Source organism: Mesoplodon densirostris, chromosome 2 (assembly GCF_025265405.1).
Source record: "Mesoplodon densirostris isolate mMesDen1 chromosome 2, mMesDen1 primary haplotype, whole genome shotgun sequence".
Taxonomy (NCBI): Eukaryota; Metazoa; Chordata; class Mammalia; order Artiodactyla; family Ziphiidae; genus Mesoplodon; species Mesoplodon densirostris.
The window spans coordinates 120,072,961-120,090,435 of record NC_082662.1 but is presented as its reverse complement, the minus strand read 5'-3'; the positions used below and the strand labels follow the sequence as shown (position 1 = coordinate 120,090,435).

The following is a 17,475-nucleotide window of genomic DNA, read 5'->3' as shown; positions in this document are numbered from 1 at the left end:
TCCGAGGCCGGACGTGACGCAGGGCGGGTGGGCTGAGCTACGCAGGCCAGAAGCCCAGCAGGCGGTGAAGATGGCGGAGAACAGCGGTCGCACCGGCAAGAACAGCGGGAGCGGCGCGGGGAAGGGGACGGTGTCAGCAGAGCAGGTGGGGAGCAGGGAACGCGAAGGAGGGCAACCCGGCTGGGTCCGGAGTCGATGTGAGAACAGGGGGGAAGCCTGTGGCTGGTGCAGACCTTTACTCCAGTCCCACATTTGCGTGGCCACCCAGAGAGGGGAGGGCCCTTGGAGAAGCTAGCTGAGCCCCCAGGGAGAGAGTAGGCGGATTGGTAGGTGAAAGCCACGCCCCCTCGGAGTGTTGAGTGAGCCTGGGGGATAGAAAAGCTCTGAGAAGCAGGGTATGGGAGGATGCGCAAGTCTGAGGAAAGATGGGTGGGCACTTTCCCTATTTTCCTCCGCACCTTCAAACAGGGTATGGCTGGGCAAGGCAGCTCCTAACGAATCCCAGGGGATTAGTCAACGGCCGGGAGTGTAGTCTGTTACTGGACCCTGAAACCACGTTGCAAATCGTCATCGCTCTGCAGAGACACGTGACTCACATACTCGAACAGTCTAGTGTTTCATACTATTTTGATTCGGGAGTCATTACTAGATTGAATTTTTTTTAGAGACCAGAAATCCTTTACTAAAACTCTGAGCATGCATTTCCCCTAGTGCCTAGCACCGGGAAACGTTTGATAAATTAATCAGAAAAGCCCCTTGTGCCTTGGGAACCATGGTTTGCTAATAGTGGGGCTAGTGTTTACTAGGGGTGGGAAGAAGTCTGTGTAATAGGGAAACGTAGTCAGAACAACAGCTTTTTAAAGTATAGTTTCATTTATCAGTTATTTGTTGAACAGTTACTATAGGCAGAGGTATTTGCATAAAGATCTTTAAAACTGACCCCTTCAGTCAAAGAGCTTATGGTCTGGTGGGAAAAATATGACATACAAAATGCTAATGTGAGGCAGAAATATATCTAAGAGAGATATAAAGTGCTATGGAATTTTGGGGAGGAAAGAAGAGATAGTTCCTGACTTAGGGGGAAAAAGGCAAGGGAGAAGGAACTTAATACTTTTTGAGGGTCTGCCATGTGTCACACATTCTGCTGGGTACAGGGAAAAAGATAAATGAAATAGACCTTGTTTTCAAGTTAACACACAGACTCATTTGAGAAAAGACAAACCAAACAGTAAGTTATTTTTTTTTTGAATTTTACTTTATTTTTTATACAGCAGGTTCTTATTAGTTATCTATTTTATACATATTAGTGTATATATGTCAATCCCAATCTCCCAATTCATCCCACCACCACCCCTTCCCCACCACTTTCCCCCCTTGGTGTCCATACATTTGTTTCTCTACATCTGTGTCTCTATTTCTGCCCTGCAGACAGGTTCATCTGTACCATTTTTCTAGGTTCCACATATATGCGTTAATATACGATATTTGTTTTTCTCTTTCTGACTTACTTCACTCTGTATGACAGTCTCTAGATCCATCCACGTCTCTACAAATGACACAGTTTCGTTTCTTTTTATGGCTGAGTAATATTCCATTGTGTATATGTACCACATCTTTATCCATTCGTCTTTCGATGGGCATTTAGGTTGCTTCTGTGACCTGGCTATTGTAAATAGTGCTGCAATGAACATTGGGGTGCATGTGTCTTTTTTTTGTGTGTGTGTGGTATGCGGGCCTCTCACATTGTGGCCTCTCCCATGCGGAGCACAGGCTCCGGACGCACAGGCCCAGCGGCCATGGCTCACGGGCCCAGCCGCTCCGCAGCATGTGGGATCCTCCCGGACGGGGGCACGAACCCGTGTCCTCGGCAGGTGGACTCCCAACCACTGCGCCACCAGGGAAGCCCTTCAATTTATTTATTTTTTTCATGTGTCTTTTTTGGATTATGGTTTTATCACGGTATATGCCCAGTACTGGGATTGCTGGGTCATATGGTAGTTCTATTTTTAGTTTTTTAAGGAACTTCCATACTGTTCTCCATAGTGGCTGTATCAGTTTACATTCCCACCAACAGTGCAAGAGGGTTCCCTTTTCTCCACACCCTCTCCAGCATTTGTTGTTTGTAGATTTTCTGATGATGCCCATTCTGACTGGTGTGAGGTGGTACCTCATTGTAGTTTTGATTTGCATTTCTCTAATAATTAGTGATGTTGAGCAGCTTTTCATGTGCTTCTTGGCCATCTCTATGTCTTCTTCGGTGAAATGTCTGTTTAGGCCTTCTGCCCATTTTTTGATTAGGTTGCCAAACAGTAAGTTTTATAATGTTCCTCACGGGCCTTCTTAATGGCAGCTAGAGGAGGGACCTCTAACTAAGCAGGAGATTATGAGATTGGGGGTTGGGTGGGAAAGGGAAGTGTGGTATAGTGGGGTGGCTAAGAGTGTAATGAGTGCACTGGGTTCAGATAGATCTGTATTTGAATCACATTTCTACCTTTTACTACCTATGTATGACCTCCCATGAGTTACTTCTTTTGGTCTTCTTCTGTGGAAACGTAATGGTGCTTACCTCACCATATTTCAATGATGAGGCTAGACAACGCATACAAAGTGTTCTGCGCAGTGATTGGAATATACTACGCGCTTAATAAGTGTTACTTACTTTGTTTTGTAAAAATGATAATCCTTCAGCTCCATTCTAAAGGATGAGAGAAGTTAGTCAAGCAAAGAAGGAAATGGAGGATTTTCTAGGTAGAGGGAATAATGTGTTTAAAAATACTGTGGCATGAAACTGCCTGACATGTTTGGGATACAGGTGGACTTAAAGTTTGGGATGGACCGCAAGACTTGAAAGTGGAGAAAAAGGGATAAAAGAGGAGTCTAAGATGTCCCTCAGGTTTCTGTTTTTGATGGTGCCACAGGGAATATAGGAAGATGGACAGGTTTGGGGAGAAAAAAAGTTTGAATTTGGGTTTCTTGTGGGATATCCAGGTAGAGACATTTAGTAGGTGGTTTGATTTGTAATCTTGAGTTACAGAAAGAAATCTGAGTTGGAGATACAAATTAGAGAATTATACGTTTATGGATGGTAGACAAAGCCATGGCTGTGGATGAAATCACCTACAGTTTGTACAGAAAGTGAAAAAAGAAGTACAACAGGAGTGAAACCAATAGTTAAGGGGTGGTAGAGAAAAAGAAGCCCTCAAAAGAGACTGAAGAATTGTGGTAATTGAGTTCTGAGGCTTTCCTTGCTTAACATTCTCTGGCCTTTGTTTGTGTTCCAGAGAGAACACTGGGTAAAAAATATTATACTTATCACTGGTGCAAATTTGAGCCATATAGACAAGATGGAGGCAAGTGGCACATTGTGCTAGGCACTTTACTTGTTTTATCTTCTGTTACTTAATTACTGCCATTTGAAGTAGCAGTATTGTCCTCAAGATGTTTGAGTTTCAGAGGCTTTAGCTAACTTACCCAGAGTCAGTAACTGGGAGAGCAGGGCTTTTAATTGAGGGACTTGAGCATCAGACAGACCTATTTTTTATACCATAATCCTATTAGAGATATTTGAGCTGAGCCTGAAGGATTGGATAAATTTGAACAGGTGGCAGTAGAAATAGAATATAGGGAATAGGGTAAGAAGAGATCTGAGGAAAGCATAGTTTGACATGAAGCGCAGTGACTAGTTTAGCTAAATCATGAGTTATAAGTTAGAAGGATGTAGTCCTTAAAGCAAGCTGAGTCTTTGCATGGCAAAGAATTCAGGACTTTTTAATGTAAGCAGTGAGGGAGTCATAGAAGGATATATGTTATACTATTGATTTTTTTTCTTATTACATAGAATTATACACATTCATTTTAGAAAATGTAGAAAACACAAGAAGAAGTACAAAATAAGAAATAAATTACCCATGATCCTGCTTTACCCATGATCCTACTATCCAGAGGTAACTATTCTTACCATTTTGAAATATATCCTTTGAGGGGTTCCCCCCTCCTTTATGTTTTTGTATATGTGTGTGTAGTTGGAAAGGGAGGGCATGTATATTTTACATATTTAATTTTATAAAATTAGTATTATACACTATTTGCTGTTATGTAATCTGCTTTTTTCTCTTAAAAAAGATTTATTTAGGGCTTCCCTGGTGGCGCAGTGGTTGAGAGTCCGCTTGCCGATGCAGGGGATATGGGTTCGTGCCCCGGTCCGGGAAGATCCCACATGCAGCGGAGCGGCTGGGCCCGTGAGCCATGGCCGCTGAGCCTGCGCATCTGGAGCCTGTGCTCCGCAACGGGAGAGGCCACAACAGTGAGAGGCCCGTGTACCGGGGGAAAAAAAAAAAAAAAGATTTATTTATTATTTATTTAATTTATTTTAGGCTGCATCGGGTCTTAGTTGCGGCACGCGGGCCCTTTGTTATGGCATGCGGGCTTCTCTCTAGTTGTGGCATGTGGGTTTTCTCTTCTCTAGTTGTGGCATGCAGCCTCCAGGGCGTGTGGGCTGTGTAGTTTGCCGCACGTGGGCCCTAGCTGAAGCGCGTGAGCTCAGTAGCTGTGGTGCGCAGACCTAGTTGCCCCTTGGCATGTGGGATCTCAGTTCCCCGACCAGGGATCGAACCCCCGGCCCCTGCATTGTAAGGCGGATTCTTTACCACTGGACCACTAGGAAAGTCCCCGTAATCTGCTTTTTAAGCCTAATAATATATCACGAATATTTTTCTATGCCACCCAAGTGCTAAAATAATTAAATTAGCAACAATGTGTAGGATGGATTTGGAGAGTCCAAAAATGGGGAGATAATTTAGAAGACTGTTGCAGTAGTTCAGACAAGAGGTAATGAAGGCCTCAACTAGGGTGATGTCAGTAAGCCTAAGAAAAACTGCTGAGGTAGAGGCAATAAATTTGGCAGTTGATGGGATAAGGGTGTGTCCAAAGATGAAACCAGGGTTCCTACCAGGCTAGAGTCATGTCACTAGCAGAAATAGGGGAGACAAGAAGAAGAGCAGTTTAAAATGGAGTAAAAGAAAATTCAGCTTTGAATGACCTGAGTTTAAGGTATCCATAGGACATTTAGGTGGAGGTGTTTTATAATAATAGCAGGCACTATTTATTGACAATCTGTAATATGCTGGATATTGTCCTAAGTCCTTGATGTAATTAATGAATCCTCTCAACATCCTATGAGGCAGATATCTCCATTTTTTTTTGAAAAAACTTAGATTAAAAAGAGAAGTAGTCGGAAAAGATACTTGATACAATTTCAATTTTCTTAAATTTACCAAGGCTTGATTTGTGACCCAAGATATGATCTATCCTGGAGAATGTTCCATGAGCACTTGAGAAAAATGTGTATTCTGTTGTTTTTGGATGGAATGTCCTATAAATATCAATTAAGTCCATCTTGTTTAATGTATCATTTAAAGCTTGTGTTTCCTTATTTATTTTCATTTTGGATGACCTGTCCATTGGTGAAAGTGGGGTGTTAAAGTCCCCTACTATGATTGTGTTACTGTCGATTTCTCCTTTTATGGCTGTTAATATTTCCCTTATGTATTGAAAAAAAGTAACTTGGGAATTCCCTGGCGGTCCAGTGGTTAGGACTCGGTGCTTTCACTGCCATGGCCCAGGTTCAGTCCCTGGTTGGGGAACTAAGATCCCGCAAGCCTCATGGCCTGGCCAAAAAAATAAATAAATAAAGTGAATTGGGAGGTGAGGAAGTGGAGGCAGTGCATGTAGACTAGTCCTAAAATATTTGATGAAGAGAAGGAATGAGAATCCTCATTTGATGATGGTCAAATCATCATTTGATAAGGTCGAAGAAATTTTTAGAGTTGAGTATGTTTGTCAGAAAAGGGGGCACTGAACTGAAAAGAAGATATTTAGTGCAGCAATAGCCCAGAAAATGCTTTTCCAGATGCATCCAGTCATAATTCTCTACCTCTTTTATTCTTCCATTGAACCCAATAAGAGTAAATATCATGTAGATAAGAAGACCAAAGGACCTTTTGGGGATAAATGTAATGATTTTAGATTTTCCCCAAAGTTATCAAAATTATATGGTATCAATTAAACAAAAAAGAAAGAAAAGAAAACCAAAATAAATCAAGTGGAAATAGTTTGACTTTTTTGTTTACAGTTGTGTGATCTTTTTTTTTTAACTTGTTTATCTTATTTATTTTATTTTTGGCTGCATTGGGTCTTCGTTGCTGCACGCAGGCTTTCTCTAGTTGCAGTGAGAGGGGGCTACTCTTCGTTGCAGTGCCCAGGCTTCTCATTGCGGTGGCTTCTCTTGTTGCAGAGCACAGACTCCAGGTGCACAGGCTTCAGTAGTTGTGGCTTGTGGGTTCTAGATTGCAGGCTCAGTAGTTGTGGCTCACGGGCTTAGTAGCTCCGCGGCATGTGGGATCTTCCTGGACCATGGATCGAACCTGCGTCTCTTGCATTGGCAGGCAGATTCTTAACCACTGTGCCACCAGGGAAGCCCTGTTTGTTTGTTTTAGAATTAAATGAAATAAAGAGTCTAGCACAGGACTTCCCTGGTGGCGCAGCAAGGAAGACCCAACACAGCCAAAAAAACAAAAAAAAAACCAAAAAAAACCCAAAAAGAGGGCTTCCCTGGTGGCGCAGTGGTTGAGAGTCCGCCTGCCAATGCAGGGGACACGGGTTCGTGCCCCGGTCTGGGAAGATCCCACATGCCGCGGAGCGGCTGGGCCCGTGAGCCATGGCCGTTGAGCCTGCGCGTCCGGAGCCTGTGCTCCGCAACGGAAGAGGCCACAACAGTGAGAGGCCCGCGTACCGCAAAAAAAAAAAAAAAAAAGAGTCTAGCACAGTACTTGGCATACAGTAGTGTTCCTTTACTATGCAAACTGTGGAAGGAAGGCAGGTTATTGTCGGACTATGAAAGATAGATATTTTAAGAGAGGTTGTATTTGCATATTTTAAATTTCCAAAGAAGATAACAATAAAGATTAGAAGGCAGGCTGCATGGTGGAAAATAAGGAACACAATACATGAAAACAGAAAAAGTTTTCTATCAAAAAATGTAAGGAATTGCTATATGCTTACATGTGAGCCCATAGAAGGAGTTAACATGGGAGTTGGGGATGGCAAGAACTGCTCCCTAGAAGAATCTAAGTTGAAACCTGAAGAAAGAATTAGAGTTAGGGGGGTGGCACAGTGGTTGAGAATCCGCCTGCCAATGCAGGGGACACAGGTTCCATCCCTGGTCCGGGAAGATCCCACAGGCCATGGAGCAACTAAGCCCGTGAGGCAGAACTACTGAGCCCGCGCGCCACAACTAAAGCCCGTGCACCTAGAGCCTGTGCTCCACAACAAGAGAAGCCACCACAATGAGAAGCCCGTGCACCACAACGAAGAGTAGCCCCTGCTCGCTGCAACTAGAGAAAAGCCCTTACACAGAAAGACACAACGCAGCCAAAAAAAGCCTAACACTTAAAAAAAAAAAAAAAAAGTTTAAAAAAAAAAGAATTAGAGTTAGGCAGAGAAAAATGCAATGAGAGATGTTTGGGTAAGTGTGCCAGGTAGGGTTTGGGTTCTATGCAAATGCCTGAAGGCAAATGAATAGGGGAACTACAAGTGGTTCTACTGGGCAGTAGTGCTGACTGTAAGAGGTGGGAGAAGGACTGATTGGGAGAGGTCAGGAAGGACCAGGTCTTATAGGACTTCTTTTTGCTGTCTTCAGGAGTTTGGATTTTATCCCATGAGCAGTGGGAACCATTGAAGGTTTAGGCATAGGAATAATATGGTTAGATTTAAATTTAAGGTTACTTGTGCTGAAGTGTGGGGAATGGATTGAAGGGGGCTGATCTGGAGGCAAGTGTGGAACTCAGCTAGGAAGCTCCAGTAGTACAGGTGAGAGATGATAGTGGATGGATTTGAGGTATTTAGTGTTAGTAGATAGATATGATTTAGAGATTAATTGGGTGTGGATAGTGAGTTGAGGATGATTCCAAGGTTTCTGGAATTAAGATCTCTTCCTGCTCTAAAAATTATTATTATTATTTTTTTCTTCTTTTTGCGGTATGTGGGCCTCTCACTGTTGTGGCCTCTCCCGTTGCGGAGCACAGGCTCCGGATGCGCAGGCCCAGCGGCCATGGCTCACGGGCCCAGCCGCTCCGCGGCATATGGGATCCTCCCAGACCGGGGCACGAACCCGTATCCCCTGCATCGGCAGGCGGACTCTTAACCACTGCGCCACCAGGGAGGCCCTAAAAATTATTAAATTAACAAAGATAATATAAGGTACCATTAGGTACAATCATGACATTGCTGGTAGCACTGTAAAGTCATCTGGTCATCTTGGAGAACTTCATAGCAACATGCAGTAGAAACTATAATAATGTTAATACCCTTTCGACTCATTAATCTTACTTTGGGGAATATGATTCAAGAGAAATGGCTGTAAAATTTTTGTACTATTTGTCCAGATATTTAAAAGCAATGCTATTTATTACAGAAAAATTGGAAATAACCTAAATGTCCCAGCAAGAGAAGAATAGTTAGCTTTAAAAAATATATCAATAGGGTGTAAATGCTGTATAGCCCTTAAAAACTAGAAAACCATGTTCTGTGGGTGAACAGATAAAATGTCACACACACACACATACAGGAGAATATTATTCACCTGTAAAAAAGAAAGAAATTCTGCTATTTGTGACAAAATGGAGGAACCCTGAGGGCATTAGGTTAAGTGAAAATAAGTCAATGAAAGACAAATACTGTATGATCTCACTTGTATGTGGAATAAAAAAACAAAAACTGAACTCATAGAAACAGAGTAGATTGGTGGTTGCTTGGAGGGGGAGGTGGAGGAATGATCAGAGGGGGTCAAAGGGTACTTGGAGTTATAAGATGAACAAATTCTGGGGATCTAATGTATAGCATGGTGACTATGGTTAGCAGTACTGTACTATATACTTGAAAGTTGCTATGAGAATATATCTTTTTTAAAAAAAAATTAATTTTATTTATTTATTTTTGGCTGCATTGGTTCCTCGTTGCTGCGCAGGCTTTCCCTGGTTGCGGCGAGCAGGGGCTACTCTTCATTGCAGTGCATGGGCTTCTCATTGCGGTGGCTTCTCTTGTTGCAGAGCACGGGCTCTAGGTGTGCGGGCTTCAGTAGTTGTGGCACGTGGGCTCAGTAGTTGTGCCTCACGGACTCGAACGCAGGCTCAGTAGTTGTGGCACAAGGGCTTAGTTGCTTCATGGCATGTGGGATCTTACCGGACCAGGGCTCGAACCCATGTCTTCTGCATTGGCAGGCGGATTCTTACCCACTGCACCACCAGGGAAGCCCCGAGAATAGATCTTAAAAGTTCTTATCACAAACAGTAACTGTGAGGTGATGGATGTATTAACTAACATTATTGTGGTAATCATTTCCATATATATATAAAATCATAATGTTGTACACCTTAAACTTATACAATGCTATATGTCAATTATATCTTTCCTAATATAAATTTATTCATTTATTTATTTATTTTTGGCTGCATTGGGTTTTGTTGCTGCGCACAGACTTTCTCTAGTTGCGGTGAGCGTGGGCTACTGTTTGTTGTGGTGCGCGGGCTTCTCATTGCGGTGGCTTCTCTCGTTGCGGAGCATGGGCTCTAGGCACGTGGGCTTCAGTAGTTGTGGCACTCTGGCTCAGTAGTTGTGGCTCGCAGGCTCTAGAGCGCAGGCTCAGTAGTTGCGGCACACAGGCTTAGTTGCTCTGCGGCATGTGGGATCTTCCCAGAACAGGGCTTGAACCCGTGTCCCCTGCATTGGCAAGTGGATTCTTTTTTTAAAAAAACATCTTTATTGGAGTATAATTGCTTTACATTGTTGTGTTAGTTTCTGCTGTATAACAAAGTGAATCAGCTATACATATACATACATCCCCATATCCCCTCCCTCTTGAGCCTCCCTCCCACCCTTCCTATATCCCACCCCTCTAGGTGGTCATAAAGCACAGAGCTGATCTGCCTGTGCTATGCAGCTGCTTCCCACTAGCTATCTATTTTACATTTGGTAGTGTATATATGTCCATGCCACTCTCTCACTTCGTCCCAGCTTACCCTTCCCCCTCCCCGTGTCCTCAAGTCCATTCTCTATGTCTGGCAGGTGGATTCTTAATCACTGGGAACAACAACAACAAAAAGATGATCGTGTCTTGTGTAAAATTATTTGTACCTGCCAAATATGAAAATGTAAAGAGCTCTGCATAGTTGTAAGGCTTGAAGTTACTTTAGAATAGGAAAAATAGGGAATTACCTGGCGGTCCAGTGGTTAGGACTCCATGCTTCCACTGCAGGAGTCACGGGTTCCATCCCTGGTTGGGGAAACTAAGATCCCGCATGCTGTGCCGCACTGCCAAAAGAAAAAAAAGGAAAAATAGTTGGTATTTTAATTGGATTCTTTTTCAGCAGGATGTTTATATGTTAGATGATTTAATAGGGTTGAGAGAGTCAACAGTGACCTGGCCATCCCTACTCATGCCAGACTGCTTTAGGAGAACACGAAATAAGGGAAAGAGAAGGAAAATTAGGTCAAGCCATAGGGGAGAAAACCACTAGTAAGTGGTATTTTAGGAGGAAGAATGTGGGAATAGAGCATAGTCTCTCTGTCTTCATTACCTGGCACACCTCAGAGATGGCAGGTTAATATCAGTGTATTTTGCGTTTAACTAAAAGTTAGTTGTCATTTAGCTGCTAAGAGATTTCATTTCCTTCAAGTGCCATCAGTGGCTGAAATTTTCCATAACAATTGTGGATAACTCATACACTTAGATATATTTACTTTAGTTTGGTGTTGTAATAAACTCTATAACTGGACCAAGAGGAAACAGGGGTTGTTAATTAGCAAAAGTATTTGAAGAAAAGTTGGATTTAAAATCTTTTTGCCTATAGTTGTGTTAAATTGGTGGTTGAAAAGTAGATTCCTACTAATTACTAAGGAAAATGAGTTCAGGCCTCAGAAATTTTAGACGTTTAAGCTGAGTTCATTAATGTGTGTTAAATACGACATACATGCAGAAGAGTGGATGTCATTTGGGTGCTAGGAGAACATCTAGAGTCTAGTTTAGTTGTGGAATTTTCTTAGAGGAAAGTATTTTGATCTGTAACATTGACAGTGGAGAAAATGCTAATTATAAACGGAATAGTTTTGATATCGGCAATGAAGGTGAAGGAAAAACAGCTTGTAGATGAGTGAGATTTCCAAGGCATTTGCTGAAATGAGTGGATGAAGCAGACTGAGATGAAAGGATGATGGATGGGAGAAGGAAACAAGTTGCTGGAATGACAAGTTTCTAGTCAAATTTATTCCTTCATTTATTGGGCAGTAGAAGGGCTGTAGGGGTGGTGCGGGATAGTCATTTGGATTATATTAGCTGCATATGAATCTTGCAGAGAGAAAGAGTTAGAGATAAGGGATCCTAGTAAAGATGAGTGGTTAGTCATTGTTATATTAGCTGTATGTGAATCTTGTGGAGAGAAAGAGCTAGAGATAAGGGATCCTAGCAAAGATGAGGTGGTTAGTCAGTGATGGCAATGAGACTAGAGATTATGTAAATGAGAGTGAGAGATTTAGCAGTGGTTTGAATGAATGGGCTCACTGCTCGCAGTGGACCAGGAGGGTCCAAGGTACACTTTGGGTTTGGAGAAAAGGTCATAATAGTAATTAATGCACTTCACTGCTTACAAAGCCGTTTCACATTAATTCGTTCACGTGATACAACAGCCCTATGAAGTACGTATCATCTGCCTTTTACAGGTGAGAAAACTAAGGCTCAGAGAGATTAACCCAGTGGTTCTCAGTTCTGGCTGCACATCAGAATTTCATGGGAGATCTTTTTTTAAATACTGAGGCCTGGGCCTCACTCCCAGTGATTGTGTAATTGTTCTGAGGCTCCACTATTCACGTTTTAAAAATGGTCCCCTGATGATTTTAATGTGTAGCCAGGGTTGAATGAACAGGGCTAAAAGTCTGTCAGAGTTCATAAAGCCAATATGTGGCAGAGACAAAACTTGAAACCTGGTCTTTTGTCTTTCATCTGATATTTCTTTCCAAATACAGTCATCAGAGCCCTATACTGGAAGTGATGCTGCTGGTGGTATTAGTACCCTGTCTGAACTTCACACTGTTTAATTCTCTGCTCAGTTTCTGGGGAACAAGAAGCTGGTGGTAATCACTTCTCTGGGCCTTTATGTGTGTTATTATGCTTCTTTTGTACCACTACCCCCCCACCCCCACCCCCAGGTTCTAATCCTTCAGGCTTCAGTTAAGGCATTCTCTCTCAGGAAGCCTGTATCAGTTAGGGTTTAGAGGCTACAGATGCAGGCTTTGGGCAACTTATTTATTATTTTTTTAAAAGAGTGTTTTAGAAGGATGGTGGTAGGTCACAGAATTGAACACAGTGAAAAGGAACATTAAACAACTAGGCCACACAGAGTTCAATAACTAGGGCAGCTTTGGGGATTTCAGGAACAGGAATGGAGGATCATCTTTATAGGACAACTATAGGTGTCTTAGCTCCAGCTACCTTCTGTACCTGTTTGTCTCTACTCAAAATTCAATTCCTGTAGTATAGAATATAGGTCACTGCCCCTGTGGTCAAAGAGCAAGGGTCCTGTGATTAGTAGCCTCACAAGAACCCCAGTGAATTAGGAGGGGGCACTTGCCTAATGGGAGGGCTGCTGGACAGACCCAAACAAGAGTTACTCGTTACATAGGACTTCCCTGGTGGTGCAGTGGTTAAGAATCTGCCTGCCAATGCAAGGGACACGGGTTTGGGCCCTGGTCCGGGAAGATCCCACATGCCGTGGAGCAACTAAGCCCGTGTGCCACAACTACTGAAGCCTGCACGCCTAGAGCCCGTGCTCCACAACAAGAGAAGCCACCGCAATGAGTAGCCTACGCACCACAATGAAGAGTAGCCCCCGCTCTCCGCAACTAGAGAAAGCCCACGTGCAGCAACAAAGACCCAACACAACACAGCCATAAATAAATAAATAAAGATAGATAGATAGATAAAATTAAAAAAAAAAAAGTTGCTTGTTACAAAGCCTTTCCTGACAGCCCTCTTTACCTGCAAGTTTAAGCTCCACTGTAGGTGCTCCAGTAGCTCTCCACCCCCATTCCTATGTAACAAATGCCTAATCCTCACCAAACTAAGCTGCAAGATGGCCTAGCAAATATCTCACACCTAGTAGGCACTCAGTGTTGGGTGAATGGAATTCCAGACAGACTTAATTTAGAAACTGCAAACTGTTCTACTCCTTTTCCAAGATAGGTGTCTCCTACTGCATCTTCGTAAAGCCTGCTATCCTATGTTGACCCTCTGCCATTTCCACTGTCCCCTCTCTCACCTTTATCTCTTTCTCACCTTCTTAGGTAATTGCTGGCTTCAACCGCCTTCGGCAGGAACAGCGGGGCCTGGCATCCAAAGCAGCTGAGCTGGAGATGGAGTTGAATGAGCACAGGTGAGGAAGCCAGGAGAAGCAAACAACAGGAGAGTTGGATGGGTCCCCCTTTTTTTGGGGGGCGGATGGGCCATTTTGTAAGAGAGGGTTGCAGCGGAGTGGGACTGAATTCTCAGATCCTGCCTTGTCCTCCTACCTCAGCCTAGTGATCGATACTCTGAAGGAGGTAGATGAGACCCGCAAGTGCTACCGCATGGTTGGAGGGGTACTGGTGGAGCGGACTGTCAAAGAGGTGCTGCCTGCCTTGGAGAACAACAAGGAGCAGGTGAGCAAGAATCCCTGTGTAGATGCTCTGGGCAACCACGGAGTAAGGAAAGGGAGGCCAGGGCTTCAGGGAATGTCGGGGAGGAAAGTGTGGGTAGGAACTCGTGTTGAGGGCAGCATAAATAGCCTATTAGCCTATGCTCTTTAGCTATGCTACATCTAACTCCTTAGACAAAGGAGTTGCTGAGTATGCCTCTTTTCTGGCTGAATTGGGGGAGGGGAAGTGGTTAGAGTGGAGTTTCTCACAGTGTAGTCCATGGCTACGTGCATCCAAATCACCTGGAGGACTAATTTAAAATGCAGCTTCCCGGACCCTCTCCTGTACCCACTGATTCAGAACCTTTGGGGATGGGAGCCATGAAGTGGCATTTTAAAAATAAGCAGCCCAGGTGATTCTTATGTATACTACAGTTTATAAACCTTGTTTTTAAGAAAGGAATACTTTTTGTGTCTGGGCTCTACTATTAATACTTGGTTAAAGCTGAGGTTAGAGGTATCATCACTCCTTCACTTCCCCCAACCATAGTCTGTAACAGATGGGGGAAGGGAGTCCTGAAATCCTTACATAATCCCTTTCGTTTGCCCTCTAGATACAGAAGATCATTGAGACACTGACACAGCAGCTTCAGGCAAAGGGAAAAGAACTAAATGAATTCCGGGAAAAGCACAATATTCGTCTCATGGGGGAAGACGAGAAGCCAGCAGCCAAGGAAAACTCAGACGGGGCTGGGGCTAAGTCCAGCTCAGCTGGAGTGTTGGTCTCCTAGAGACCAAGGCCTTTGCATTTTTTTCTACCCTGATTCCCACTTCTTCTAATTTCTCTTTATTGTTATTGTTTTCTCTGCTATTGTAAATTTTTTTTGTTAATTAAATGTTTTGTTCAGAATGCTTAGCTCTAGCCTGAAGCTTTCACCCAGTATTAGGGGTAGAATTTGTGCGGGGCATGGGCAAGCATATGATTTGTGGTTTGGGGTCCATCTGGTTAATGGCTCACAATATCAAACTAGGTCCCATATTTTATCCTTTACCTTGCAAATACAGATGCATCTCTTTATTTACTTCCCTCCCCGCCAAAAGATTCAGAAACAGATGTTAACTCTCAGGTTGAAATTTAATCAGCATTTGAAATGAGGCAGATAGCACTGGTGATAACTAAAGCTTTATGAGTCTGCAACAAAACAGAGGCTTGGTGGTGTATCTTGGCCCTGTTCTTTAGATAAAGAGGTCCAGAATGCAAACCTGTGGACTAGCTGTCCTGCCATCCTCACCAAAACCCCCAACCAGGTAGAGCTGATCATTCCAAAGGCAGGTCCGATGGCCCACGCGTTTTAGTCCATGGTCTGCACAGGGGAAGTGGAACCACAGAGAAGGAGACTTTCCTGCTGGGTAAGGGCAGAGAGTGGTTATTGAGGCAGTACCACCTTGGCTCCCATGGGGCTCTTAACAAGACCAAAGATTTGCTCATTATTTTTCTCCTCACTGGATTTGTGGGCCTCTGCAAAATTTAACATTCTGTGTGTTCCTTTAATTGGTCGACTAAATCTTCCTTCTCCCTACCCCATTGCTCCATCCTCTTTCTTTCTGTAGTCTTCAGGTTCTCCTATCTTCCCACCTTTTCCCCTTCTCAACCATTAAGCCCCTTCTCACGGGTATCATAGATGTAGAGGTCATTGCAGATGGTGTCTCGGGCTCTAGTCAGAGTTTCTCCACCAAACAGCACAGCAAAGGGCCCAACCACAGAACATGAGTGATGCCGGAGTCCTCGAGGCCCCTGCCGGGACCCCTGCCCACTGCTCACGAGACTTGCAAGCTGTTCCATCAAACGGGGAGCAACAGATGGTTCCTCCTTGGGGGAGAGAGAAGGGACTGTCTGGAGGGATTTGGGCATCCCAATTTTAGCCCCCTTCCACCCTTTGCAAGATGTGAGTAGATAATACCTTAATCTTCCCATGACTCCAATGCCCAGCTACTTCTGGTTCAGCTGAGTTGCAGCCCCCAAAGAGCAATAGCTGGTGACCTGGGTGGGGCCCAGGACTTTGGAGCAGGGCAGCGCAGTGACCTGAACGTGAGACTGTGTGGCAGCCTTCTTCCTTATAGCTGTGAAATTCAGGCCTGAGTTGGGTTTTCTGGAAAATATAAGTGCTGTACTGCCTTTTCCCCAACCCCCGTGCCAAGGATAGAAAGGAGACATGGGACAGTGCCATATGTAGTTCGGTTGAGAGGGAGGGTAATATTGGTAAGCGAGTTCAGCTATCTTAGACATGGAAGATTCCTAGGAAAGGAGGGTTCTAGGGTGAGGATATTAGATAAATTGCCTGCGAAGCTGTTTTTCCGGAGTGTAAGTGAGGGAGCATGAAAGGTTTTGGGCAAGGGGTGTCATACCAATAGGTGCGGGCGCCAGGGTCCAGCCTTAACGTGTAGATGCTTCCGTAACGACGCTGAGTGCGAGTCCCCCCCTCCCTGCCTGCCACCCGCAGCTCTCGGTCGGAGATGCGGGTACAGGTGTGACTACTGAGGCCGGCAGGGGGGCAGCTGCCGGGGGCGGCGGTCCACGCCTCCCACACACCGCGCTCGGTGTCCAGGGCGCTTACTGTGGCCAGGCGGCGCGACCCATCCCAGCCGCCCACCACACAGAGCCAGCGCCCGCCCACCGGCGCCGCGTCGTGGTGGCTGCGCCTCGGGCCACCCCGGGCTCCCACCCGCACGGCCTGGCCCCCAGCCGGATCGAAGACCACCATATCACTGCTCGGCTCTCTCGCTCCTCCGGCTAGGAGACCCCCCACCAGATAGAACCGTCCCCGCAGTTCGGTGCATGAATGGAAGGCCCGCGCCAGTAGCGGGTCCCGCGCCACCGGCCGCCAAGTCCAGCCTGAGCCCCCTGTCCCACCGACCGCCCCGGCCATGGGACCGGGGAGGGGCGGGCTTCGGGGCCGGCGGCCCAGAGCACCCCTACCTGGGGGCGCAGGTTTCCCCGGAACCGCCCCTACACCCCTACCGGAAGCCTGTCCGGGTCGCCACCTCAAGCCACCTGCTTCTCTCCGCCGTCGCCCAGCAACCACTGCAGCGGCTGCAGCACGACCGCTGCAAACTGAAGGTCGCAAAGCACCGGTTACCGTGGAGACAGGAGACCTGGGCCGCCACCATGAATTAGACAGTGTTGTCACCATGGTGACAGGAGCCGTGCGAGGTCAATAAAAATCTTGAAAGTCTGTTAAATTCGGAAAGTCCGAGGACAGCCAGTTCCTCAGAAGGACCCATGTTATCCAAGATGTGAATTCACTTGGGACTATGACGTTTCAGGTGCAGGCGTTGCTCTGCAGGGGTTGAGGAGGAACCATGTCCTTTTTGGCTTTGGCGTTTTGGGCGTTTTTCTGATTCGTTCTGACCTCCCCAGGGATAAGCTAGGAAGGGGAGACAAAAGTCAGAGGGGAGGCAGTGAAAGTGGATTAAGCACTGACCTGGGAGTCAGGAGACTTGAGTTCCGGTCCCAACTATACCCTGACTCTCAAAGTGATTTTTTTCCTCTAAGCCTCTTCTTTCTTATTTATAAAATGTGCTGTTGGGGCTTCCCTGGTGGCGCAGTGGTTGAGAGTCCGCCTGCCGATGCTGGGGACACGGGTTCGTGCCCCGGTCCAGGAGGATCCCACATGCCGCGGAGCGGCTGGGCCCGTGAGCCATGGCCGCTGAGCCTGCGCGTCCGGAGCCTGTGCTCCGCAGCGGGAGAGGCCACAAC

At 45.4% G+C, this 17,475-nt stretch overlaps 2 protein-coding genes across 2 annotated transcripts; one reads left to right on the top strand and one right to left on the bottom strand.

The window, feature by feature from the left end:
• Positions 1–37: 37 nt before the first annotated feature.
• Positions 38–14,628, top strand: PFDN2 (prefoldin subunit 2). The gene is made up of 4 exons (XM_060090814.1): positions 38–145; positions 13,390–13,478; positions 13,620–13,743; positions 14,333–14,628. The coding sequence occupies exons 1-4, from the start codon at positions 71–73 to the stop codon at positions 14,507–14,509; spliced, it is 465 nt and encodes a 154-aa protein (XP_059946797.1). The 5' UTR covers positions 38–70; the 3' UTR covers positions 14,510–14,628.
• Positions 14,629–14,954: 326 nt separating this feature from the next.
• On the bottom strand, positions 14,955–17,000 carry KLHDC9 (kelch domain containing 9). The gene is given in 5 exon segments (XM_060090805.1): positions 14,955–15,121; positions 15,390–15,588; positions 15,680–15,839; positions 16,125–16,894; positions 16,896–17,000. Coding segments are annotated over 5 exon segments (1,401 nt in total).
• Between the last annotated feature and the right edge of the window lie 475 nt (positions 17,001–17,475).